At 40.2% G+C, this 12,323-nt stretch overlaps 1 protein-coding gene across 2 annotated transcripts in view; it reads right to left on the reverse strand.

Annotated features, from left to right (window-relative positions):
* Window positions 1-5,019: 5,019 nt before the first annotated feature.
* The window catches only part of LOC140393165 (disintegrin and metalloproteinase domain-containing protein 9-like), a 98,495-nt gene continuing 91,191 nt past the window's right edge, over window positions 5,020-12,323 (reverse strand). For both annotated transcript variants that reach the window (XM_072479287.1, XM_072479286.1), the window contains exons 18-22: window positions 11,720-11,825; window positions 10,078-10,213; window positions 9,142-9,205; window positions 7,586-7,635; window positions 5,020-6,456 (exon numbers count right to left, since the gene is read on the reverse strand). In XM_072479287.1, coding sequence (XP_072335388.1) covers window positions 6,318-6,456; window positions 7,586-7,635; window positions 9,142-9,205; window positions 10,078-10,213; window positions 11,720-11,825 — 495 coding nt within the window. In that variant the 3' untranslated portion in view covers window positions 5,020-6,317. The remainder of the gene's footprint in view (window positions 6,457-7,585; window positions 7,636-9,141; window positions 9,206-10,077; window positions 10,214-11,719; window positions 11,826-12,323) is intronic.

Below are 12,323 nucleotides of genomic sequence, written 5' to 3' on the forward strand. Positions count from 1 at the left end.
CAGCAAGTCAAACTGCATTTGCTCTGCGATGGGGTCCCTGGCATATCTACGATCTACCTCTTGAATCTCATCGACTGGTTTCTATTGCTCTTCCCTCACCTCCCCATCCACATGTGCCTTAAATACAATGATCTCTCCCCTGATCACTACTTTTAACGCCTCCCACAAAATTGAGCGTGATACCTCCCCGTTACTATTACTTTCCACATAGAGGTTACATTTTCATAGTTACAGTACACAGTAAATATAGAAACAGAGTGGTACCTGTTAGGAACAGGTAAAATGATCAGAAAAGAAATGTAAAAACAATCGCTAGTTCAGTTGTATTTAAATGTTAATGCTTAGTAAGTCTTGGAATCACTTCTATAGTACAGCTGTAAATTCTTCTTAGCTGCTTTTTCATTTCCTTCATTTGCCAAACATCATTCACAGGCATTAAAATATGAGAAATAATTTGACAATTTATTGATAATTCTAAACTGTACTTCCCCCAAAAATCAGTATTAACATAGGACATCATATCCTGACAGTGTATACAGGACAATAAAGCATTGACGAGTTAAAACATTGTGGGTGGTCTGATAACCCACAGGAACATTGAAATAGTCTCTTGCACGCTTCATGTTCTTTAAAATCAGGACAGAATTAAACAGATTTCCTGAATGTGTAACTATTGCTTAGTGTACTTAGTGAAAATAAAACATATGTATAAAAGAATTGCGATTCATAGCAATCTGATAGAAGGCTTGCTCATTATTTTAATACAGTTCTCTGTAGCACGGTAGCTTAGTGGTTAGCACTATGACTTCACAGCGCCAAGGTCCCAGATTCTATTCCCGGCTTGGGTCACTGTCTGTGCGGAGTCTGCACGCTCTCCCCGTGTCTGCGTGGGTTCCCTCCAGGTGCTCCGATTTCCTCCCACATTGCAGTGTTAATGTAAGCCTACTTGTGACAATAAAGATTATTATTAATATTTGGTTCAACTGAAGTACCTCTCTTAACAAGCATTGCGAAAAGCAGTTGCAATTGATTGCAACATAAAATATTAAAGTTAAAAGCAATTAAATAAAATCCAACCTGTTTAAAACTAAAAATGTGAAATTCTGGAGCAGATTGTCTTTCAGAGCAGTCCTTTCTGTTCACTTTTTCATAACCTATCAATTGAATCATTATGTGAATAGAATCACTGGCAGCCAATCCCATAATGGTTGGCCAATTATGGGTAAAATACTTCTCGGGCTAGGCATTTTAAGGACATACCCCTTCAATGTATCTCATCATTTTTTTCCAACTCTCAAGATGTTGAAAAATAGCCTTTGAGCACCTCGAATCAGAATCAAACCTATTTTACGTCAGTGCACCAAATTACCTCAAAAGTAAATGGATAAAGCAAATCAATCATTTTGAAGCGCATTAGTTTCCTAAACTTGATGTTAGTACATGAGGTCTGATTCAAGATCAATGAGTATTTTCTAGGTTGTGATTTTTTTTTAATGCCAGTAGTCTGCAGACAGATTTTTTTTTAACATTGGAAACTTGCAATTGGCCAGAAAACAGTCTCAAAAGATCAAGAAGAAATGGAAAGGGGAGTTGGGAGGGGAGATTATTTGGGGAGTATGGAGGGAGGTACTGCATAGGGTAAACGGGAACTCCTCCTGTGCAAGGATAAGTTTAAGGTGGTGCACAGAGTGCATATGACTCGGGCGAGAATGAGTGGGTTCTTCCACGGGGTAGCAGATGAGTGTGAGAGGTGTGGGCGGAGGCCAGCGAATCACGCGCACATGTTTTGGGGTTGTGAAAAATTGGGAAGATCCTGGGCGGGAGTGTTCACGGTTTTAGCCAGGGTAGTGGAGGAGGAGGAGGACCCGGACCCTTTGGTGGCGATATTTGGGATCTCAGAGAAGCTGGAGCTCATGGAGATGAGGAAGGCCGATGTTGTGGCCTTCGCCTCTCTGATTGCACGGTGGCGAATTTTACTGGAGTGGCGGTCGGCATCGCCACCGGGTATAGCGGCCTGGTTGACCTGTACGACTTCCTGCGGTTGGAGAAGATAAAATATGAGTTAAGGGGCTCTGCAGAGGGGTTTGAGAAAAGGTGGGGGATGTTTGCGGCCGTGTTTGAGGAGCTGTCCATCACGGAGGTTTTCAAAAATGTAGAAAAATCTGTACAGACTGTGCAGCTGATTGCTGGGAAGGAAGTTTCCCGGGGTGTTTATGTGTTGTAACCTGTTTTGATACATGTTTGTAATAAAGTACATTAAAAAAAAAGTCTCATAGACAGATGCCAATGTGTTTTTATTTCTAGTTGATATTACAGAAGTACATCTGTGTGTACTTTCCTTTTCAAACACAGGGTACCACATAGGAATACTTCAATGTGGATTCCTCTTTATTTCCCAAAGCAGGTGTCGGGTCACTTTGTGCATATTAAATTACTACAAGTGATTCTATTGTACAGAATTTGTGTATGCACAAGTTTTCTAAAAAGCTGATTATTCTCTCTATTTCTTACATGTTCAGTCATTTCTACTGATTTATAATTCATACGCCCTCAAACTCCAGAACCCACTCACTGAAAGTGAGGAATAGGCTAGTAAATTAGTAAATTCATGGCTATCTGCAAACTGTGGTAACCAGTATGGGTGGAGATCCAATAAGTGAGATCTTTGATCCCCAAGCCCCCACACCAAGATGTGAAAGCTTGCAAAATTCACCCTTCCTTATATACAGGACAATATCTGACTGATCTCAACAGCAGACTGTGTTGTGGTTATTAATTTATTACTAATTTAGTAGATTAAAGTGCAATTTAATTTATTCGATAACATTTTAACAGTATTCTTCACTCATGCAGTTCAAATGTGGTAAAATGAACAGCGGCCTGAATTTTGGACCTGATATAAAATTGGACACTCTAAATTTAAAAATTGGATATTTTTAATCAAATCCCAGCCAGCTCCAGGACCGGCCTGATGGGAATTCAAACTTGACCAAGTTTGAATACAGTAATGTTGCTCTATTTATTTATCTCAGTGAACCACAAGCCTTCCCTTATATCGATCAAATAACCACACAACCAGTTAGTTAGTTCAAAGATGGTTTATTTACATACACAAGAGTTATCTCAACATGCAAACTCAATATATACTACGTGTCAAACTACACCTATCAGCCACAATAACCTATACTTAACTTCAGGGCGACCGGCACTGTGCAAATGGTTAAGGCCTTTATCTGGATTTCACTTGGCTGGTTCGAAGAAATTGGCTCCGTCTCTGCTGGGCTCGCCTGTCAGGTAGCGATCGTTGGTCTTGAACTTGGCTGGCTGTTCCTGCTGATATTGGGCTGGCTCAGGCTGGATTCAAAAGAGACAGAACACATGGCTGTGTCCTCTTTTATCCCTCTGGGATTTTGCGCTCTTTGGGGCGGTCCTTAACCTTGGACCCAATAGTTAGACAGGGCTCTGATCACTCTCTTCCGTTTCGGCCAATAAAGGGGGGGTGCCTTGGTGGCTGGGCGGGTCCTTAGCGGTCATTGACCTTGGCAGTTATGCTTTCTGAGTAAGGGGAGTGGCGCTGATCAGTCTGTGGCTGTACTGGCTGCTTGATTGCAGTTCTATTGTCCTGGGAAAATGGGCCATTAAAATGCAAACAAGCGGGGGTTTCGATCAGGTCTGGTTACCTGTGTTTTAGATACACATAGGCTGTGTATCTGTCTGAGTCCTGGGTTGGCCATAATTCCCATGGTCCTTTGCAGGTGGCCATCTTAGATGGCTACACTAACCACAGATAAATTGCCAGGACATGTCTGGACCGGCCATGTCAATAACCAATCGGTCCTATTCACATGAATCGATTGTTTTGTGTTGCCCAGATCTAGCTAGACATTTTGGCACCCAGTTTTTCCGCAGTTACCAAATATGGGGAGACATTATGTGCAAATAATACACAAAGGAATGGGCCCCTGGGCTTGGATTCCTGGTGTCCTGCAGAGTTGCAATCAGCAACAATATTGGGTATTGCGGCCCCCGCCCAGAGACCTCATTGGCTGGAGGCCAGAGAACTTTCTGGCGATGTATGAAGAGGGGTATAAAGATTGACCACCAGGACCCTCCCCAACGAAGACTCACAGAGGGAGCAGGGAAGATTGGGCGACCGACCAGAGTTGGAAGGAAGCAGTGTGCGAGACCCATCTTCGCGGATGAAGACCCTGAGGAATCAAGACTCAGAGAATCGGACCTGCAGCTTGACTGAGTCCATCGGCTCAGGTAATATTAAGAGTTTTGGGATCGTTTAGTATTATTTTGGGATAGTCTAAGAAGGGTAACTTTTTACTGTTTGATAAATAAATTTGGCTGAATCATACACTTGCATTTGTCCTTTGTTCATCTCGCAAAGAAAGACACCTGGGTAAAACATTTGACTGGTCAAAGTGTCTGAGGTTTTACAGATATCAATGACAGACATCAAAATGAAGCTGGAAAGTGTTAATGTAAGAATCAATGATTTTAAGGTTAAGTAGTTTAGGATTATTTATATTTTCTTATGTTATAGTGCTAAAATTTCCTAGAATTCCGAGAATTTTGTTAATTATTTTACAATATGGGTCCATTGTGATGCAAATTGCTTAACAATTTAGTTATTAGACTAATGAAACTTACTGAAGCATTCACAGTAAATCACTTTATAACAGAAACCCTTTAAAATATTTCATCATAAATTAACATTAAAGTAACATTTTTTGTTTCTAGACTATGTCAGAAAGTAACACAAAGAAGAAAGCCAATTTGATCTCATTCTTCTAGAATACTAAACTAACTGTGTTCCAAATAAAGTATTCAGTTGTTGATCAATGTTAAAATATTAGCAAATTTTTCTACTTTTAGATGTAAAATTATTCTGAATTGATATTTTCCAAACATGCACTGTGAATAGTTCAAATGAAGAAATGTTAGAACCTAGCAGGTCCATATAACTAGAATTACAGTCAGATCTATTGACGTCAAGTAGAGACATGCAAATTTCTATTGTGCAGTAAGTAGATAAACACAAATCAATTTATTTTGGGATGAACATGAACATGGACAAATACTAATGACGTATTCCAAGAAATTGAGCTTGTACCCAAAGTAGACAGAGTCAACATAGCACTTGATTTGTCCATCGGTTCCCATGAGCTTGAGGTTTGACTCAAATTTGGCTTTGGGGTGCAACTAGAGAGGACAGAAAACGAGCTGGATCTTATACCAATTCAGTTTAAAATTCATGTTCTGGGAGTGCTTTGAACATGTCAGCAGTTGTTTAGAGTATTTGGATGTTTTTTTTTGTAGCTACACAAAAATGAAATGGAAGTTTTCCTGGATTTCTCTCAATTGATCTCCTTTTAAGGGTCCTTGCTTAGGCCACTCAACACCTGGGGCAGAATTTCATGCTCCTCTGCTTGCAGGTTTGTAGGTGGGGCCTGAGTATTAAATTCCTCGGATGGGATTCTCACTGGGTTCCTGCCCACCTCAACCTCTCTGAAATTTTATACTGTGGCAGGTGAGGCCTCGGACAGATAGCTGGGGGGGGGTTTATATCTGGCATAGCTCGCTGAGTTGCATTTTAAAATGCCTAATTTGTTTACAGGTGTATATAAAAGTTGCCCATGCCATATAGCACACTTCGGGCACATTTTGAGTACAGCAGTTTGCAATCCAAAATTTGGAAGTCTCATGCCTATCTTATGTATGAAAATCGGGCAACCATGAGGCAAATTTATCCTCGTAACGTCTTGTTATCAATAGTTTCAATTTTTCTCTGTCTGGTCCTATTTTTTAAAAATCCTGAGACTTCTGAGTCTGATGTGACACCAGCCGTGGTATCAAAGTGCTGAACTACCATTGAAACCTCATCAACACTGAGTAAAGTTTCTAAAAAATACCTTGTGAATCTACTTGTTAACAGGAATAATTAAAAATAATGATTATAAGGAACAAAAGGTATCTTTTAATGTTTTTCTGAGGCATATATCTGATCACTAATATTAATAGATGCAAGGCAAGGGCAGCACGGTGGCACAGTTGTTACCATTGCTGCCTCACAGCGCCGAGGTCCCAGGTTCGATCCTGGCTCTGGGTTACTGTCTGTGTGGAGTTTACACATTCTCCCCGTGCTTGCATGGATTTCGCCCCCACAATCCAAAGATGGGCAGGGTATGTGGATTGGCCACGCTAAATTGCCCTTTAATTGGAAACAATGAATTGGGTACTCTAAAATTTAAAAAAATAAACATAGATGCAACGCATAGATTGTGTTCATTAGGTGCTGAGGCTGAACTTTATACTGTCGGGGGCACAGTAGGTCGAGGTGGCACGGTTGGTCGAGGCGGCACGGTTGGTTGAGGAGGTCGAACAGAAATTTGATGCTTAGAAGCATAGGCTGCAGATGATACTGGATTTTCTTTTGAAGCATATTGCCTAAAAACAAAGAAGATTTTTAGCCTCTGATAATATAAACTTAAAGAAGCTCTGTACAATTTTCACTTCTTATTACATAAATAATCTGGGAGTATAGCAATTATCTACTTGCATGAGTTGTGTTTACGACCAGGCTGAACGGTGTCGTACAATAGTGAAGCCAACTCTTTTGTACACCAGTAAGAAATACAAGAAGCCTCATGGAACTCGACACGTTCCATAGGGTGGTTTATGATTGATAATGTGTACCAAATGACAAGAGGAATCACCAGCAAGGAAGTCCTGGTAAGCTGAGTCAGCAATGAAGAATCCTTTCACAAAGCACTGCTTCTCTGGATTTGATGACATTATTCATACACTGGGTTCCAAAGCAAATGCTGACAAACAGTAGTATTCCTATATCAGATACATGTGCTGTAACGATATCTTCAAAACCATGCAAGTCCCATTGATTATTTAAAAGTGACAGCAATGGACAGATTATGACTAAAGTTTTAAATACTGCAATTAGTTTATTCCTCAATCTTATATAAGGGAAAACAAGTCAAGTTCATGCAACTGACCTCATAATTTAACTTTGTATAATAATCTAGAATCTTTATTAATGTCGCAAGTAGCTGTACACTGCGCAGTCTCGTAAAGAATGGTCTGAACGACCAGTTAATTTATTTACATTTTTTGGTATTGCTGGGTGAGAACACTTGGCAAAGTCCGTGCTCCACTTTGTAAAATGTAATGAGGCCTTTTGGATCCAAGGGAACAACCTGAGAAGGGCATGTTTCAAAGTCTTAGCTGAAAGATCATGTTTACCTGTCTGTACTGTATTGTAGGATCAGATGTTCTCAAGTCCCATAGTGAGGCTTGAACACTTTTGAATCTCAGCTGAGACAATAACCACGAAGCAAAGATAATTCTACTCTTCTGCTCACCTTGAGATTGAACAATTGAAACAACATATTTTTTGTCAATTTTACTCAATGATTATTTCCAACATGGAGACTACATGGCCACAATTATTTTTGATGTTTCCATCTGGAAATTTCATTTATTATTTCCATTTGTGCTAAATAAAGCTAAGCACAAAGTGCAAAGATTGACAGCATTAGTAGCACATACAAAATATACATACCTCTGTGGAGTAATATTTGCAGAGTTATTTGTATTCACAGTAGAAATAACCTGTAAGTACAAAAAAACAACCAGTGTGTTATTATTCCACCCTTTACCTTTGTAATATTAAAATATGCAAAACTCTGAGGTTTATGATGATGTTAGGTTGAAATTGTGCTTTACAAAATGAGAAATTAACATATTAATGTATTTGCATTAAATTTGTTTGTGTGCTTTTTTAGATATATTAACCAATTTCTTTGGTTGGGGAAGACTGAGGCCATGGAGAATGCTGGGACAATAGACAGTTCCATACTGATGGATGGTGGCATAATGATAATGTTATTAGACTAGTAATCCAAAGGCCCAAGCTCATTCTCTGAGGGCATGGGTTCAAATTTCATCATGGTAGATTGCAGAGTTTTAAGTTAAATTAATAAAGTCTAGATTTGAAAGTGAGTCACAGTAATGGTGGCCAAGAAACTATCATCACTTGTCATGAAATTCATTTGGTTCATTAATGCCAATTAGGGAGGAAAATCTGCCATCCTTACCTGGTCTGACCTACATGTGACTGCAGGTCCACAGTAATGCGCTTGTCTCTTAACTGCCCTCTGAAACAGTCCAGTAAGCCACTCAGTTCAAGAGCAATTAGGGATGGCTAACAAATGCTGGCCTTCCCTGTGACACCCACATGTTATTCTCTAATTCTGAATAAAGATTGTAGACTTCCAGTTAACACAAATACTTTATTCAGTGGGTTCGTTCTGTTTCCAGAGTTGAACTAGATACAATACAGTCAAGAGGTATGACCAGTGAAGCTAAGGTAAACTGCCTATGCTGAGCTGTCTCTGTCTGCTGCTGCTCACTAGCCTGGTGCTTCTGAAGGGGGCGGATCCTCCTTTGGGCTGGACCCTTTATACCCGTCTCTGTTGCTGCCCTCTAGTGATGCTGTGGCTGTTACATCTGTCTGTAGTCCCTGGTGTATGTGCAGATGTATGTACAGATGTACAGATCACTAAAACCCACATCTCACATAAATGTGCTACTTGTGAGACAGTCATTACTACTAATTTTGGGCGCGATTCTCCGATCTCGTCCATTGCCACCTTACTGCAATTGCGAACGGAGTCAAGTTTGGCGTTCCAGCCAAAACTCCATTCACTTTCAGCGGGACCGGAAAATCCCATCCGCAAGCGAGTTTGGAGAATCCCAGCTTTTGTCTGTGGTGAAATATACTTCCCAAATCTTACTGGGTGAATGAAGAAATGGAATGAGGCATAGAGGAGGCACAAACTAAACATACAATAAAGTTTATACAGTGCACTTTGGAAAAGTGTGGTTCTGTTCAAATTGGAATAAACATCAATAGTATCTTGTACAATGAAAATATGAAACTAAGATAACGTCACAACTGTCTGAATGTCAGCCCCATTATCATGGTTGATCTGACGGACAGGAATTTGGTAGTCGCAATGTTTATATGAAAGTCTCCTACTTGCATGATAATATCCTGGAATACTATGGCTTTCAATCCATGATACAAAGGGTTATTGAAATAATAATGATTCTTACTGGATTATTTCTCTGAACGCCTAGGTTTGAGAAATTGTTCTGTGGTTGTCCTCTACTCTGTGCTCTGTGAAATAAATGAAATTTCATGGATTGAAATGAACAGCTGAAAATTTTGCAAGTTAATCAAGGTTATACAGTTTCCTAATTTTAGGTTTTAATCTGAGGGAACAAATCATTTTGTACACGTTTTATCTTGTGAACACTTCCCCAGCACTGTGTTATGATCAGTGCATTCTTTATTTGGCACAGTAACACAGTGGTTAGCACTGTTCCTTCGCAGCGCCAAGGTCCCAGGTTCGATAACCGGCTTGGGTCACTGTCTGTGCGGAGTTTGCACATTCTCCCCATGTTTGCATGGGTTTCCTCCGGGTGCTCCAGTTTCCTCCCACAAGTCCCAAAAGACATGCCATTAGGTAATTTGGACATTCTGAATCCTCCCTCCGTGTACCCGAACAGATGCCGGAATGTGGTGACTGGGGGCTTTTCACAATAACTTCACTGCAGTGTTAATGTAAGCCTACTTGTGACAATAAACATTATTATTATTATTGGCAGAAGAAACTTTAGCTCTGGTTCTCAATTCTGATTTCTCCTGATGTCAAATGCAGAATTAGCCATCTAGTGAGGACAGATCAGGTTCAGCTTTGATGCCTCAAAGAGAAATGGCATGCCAATATTTGCTGTTCATGTTCACCCATGAGGAATGGTGAGATAGGCGGGGTACTTGCAGGAAGTCAGTACCCATGGAACCATAACCCATCAAGCGCCACCTCCATCAGGAGGTTGGGAGAAACTGGACAGTAGAATGAAATCAAAGTAAAATATCAATAGATGAAAATAAAGTGAACTAAACAAGAAACAAAGTCAGTAAGGAAGTAACTGTCTTTCTGCCAAAAATTCAGTGAAAAGTTGGAGGTGAACTCAAATCTCACATACGTCGTGTGCAGAGATGTCCTCTTTCTCCAGAGTTGCTTTATTGCGTTGCGTTTGAAGAAAATCATTAAACCAATCAAAACAATCACAGGGACCACCAAAAGGAAAAATATCAGCAAGCCATCGCGAACTGAAGTGTCTAAAGGAAACAAAAATACTTCTTAACTAGTTTTCCTATAATAAATCACATTGCATGTTATTAATGATAAATGGGCGGAACGGTAGCACAGTGGTTAGCACAGTTGCTTCACAGTTCCAGAGTCCCAGGTTCGATTGTTGGCTTGGGTCACTGTCTGTGTGGAGTCTGCACGTTCTCTCTGTGCCTGCATGGGTTTCCTCCGGGTGCTCAGGTTTCTTCCCACAAGTCTCAAAAGACGTGCTGTTATGTAATTTTGACATTCTGAATTCTCTCTCTCTGCACCTGAACAGGTGCCGGAATGTGGCAACTAACGGCTTTTCACAGTACCTTCATTGCAGTGTTAATATATGCCTACTTGTGACAATAAAGATTATTATTATTATTATTAAATATAATGGCTAGATGAATAAGATTTATGTTGTTGGAAATATAGAAAAATCCACACAAAGCTATTTCAAAACTTTCCATGTTGTAGAAAGGCTTTATATTAATATAAAAGAATGGCACGGCGGCATTTCTAATAATTTAAGAGTGTAGCTTGAGTTCCGTATTTGTGATCAGAAGAACTGCCAGATGTTTGCTTCACTATATCTGCATTGCGAATTCACTCACGGCGTCTCCTATTTCTTTACCCTGAATTCAGCAGAAATTCTGTTTCAACAGATCAAAGGGATTTCCAGCGAACCCCTGTCAAAATTACTGTTAGGAAGTGGGAGATGTTCCAAGGAAATTCCTGGTCAAAACCTTTAGTTCATTGTACAAAATCTTTTCACTCTTTTTTAAATTAAATTTAGAGTACCCAATTCATTTCTTCCAATTAAAGGGCAATTTAGCGTTGATAGTCCACCTAGCCTGCACACCTTTGGGTTCTGGGGATGAAACCACACAAACACGGGGAGAATGTGCAAAGTCCAAATAGACAGTGACCCAGAGCCGGGATCGAACCTGGGACCTCGGCACCATGAGGCAGCAGGGCTAACCCACTGCGCCACTGTGCTGCCCATCTTTTCACTCTTATTACTGAAAATGGACTAATTAGATTGGATAAATAAATGGCCCTTTAGATCATTTTGGGTAGTTGGTTGGTTGGTTGGTTTGCTGCCCTTCTCTGCAGGGATTTGATTCAACTACAACCTAAATTGTCGGCGATTCTTTAGAAATTATGGTTTTGCGCCCAACCCATAATGGACGTTACCCGGTCAAATCTCACAAGAATGCAGGTGGAAATAATGGGGTTATCACACCGTCTATGAATGATTAGATTACCTTGACAATCATAACTAAATACACCCAACATCCAATCTAGTGTATAGCTCTTGGGCCTAGAAATTAGTTACCACTCACCTGTTAAGTGCCAAAGGGCTGATATGCAATTCTCTAAACTTCTTGCAAACTCTATTTGTATATTTCATCAGCTATCAGAATAGGTGCATCTCAATGCAGTTAATATACATTCCATGAGAAATACACGTGGTTTCCAACAATGCATCTTTATTTTTTAAATACCTATGCGAGTGGGCCCACTATCTATGCTTCCTCCAAAACCGCGGGTGTCACAATTAGGTGGTGCCCATCCATCATCACAGTGGCAATTCTTGTTGCTGTTGCAAATCTAATAAAATATAAAAAAGCTTTTTGATAAAAGGTTACAGCAAAAGAACGATTAAGGTAATTTACCCGTCACTACTATGGCCATCAATCTAATATTTTGATCATGGCAGCCTGTAGTTATACTAATACTAATTATAGTCTACACACGCATCTGCTGAATTGACTTTTCACCATCCGTTCTAAGATGGTGTTACCATTCAGAACGCTGTCACCTACTAAGCAATATTCAGGACCACTGGCTTTATTTATGAATAAGCTCCATCAATTCTCTGTCAAACAGTGGTACTATTATGGGTACTATCACAATAAAACATACCATACAGTATGATGGCAGACACATTACTAGTTTAATGAAGATAGCTAATACCCTGTTTCATTCAGAGGGGAGCTCTGCTCACCAGAACTCCCCATTGTAGCAAGGCCCCCCGAGACAATTCCCTCTTTCCCCCCCACAGGCCAAACACACTATGGGCACCACCAACCTGGCAGTGCGTATGTC

This window comes from Scyliorhinus torazame, chromosome 16, assembly GCF_047496885.1.
Source record: "Scyliorhinus torazame isolate Kashiwa2021f chromosome 16, sScyTor2.1, whole genome shotgun sequence".
Taxonomy (NCBI): domain Eukaryota; kingdom Metazoa; phylum Chordata; class Chondrichthyes; order Carcharhiniformes; family Scyliorhinidae; genus Scyliorhinus; species Scyliorhinus torazame.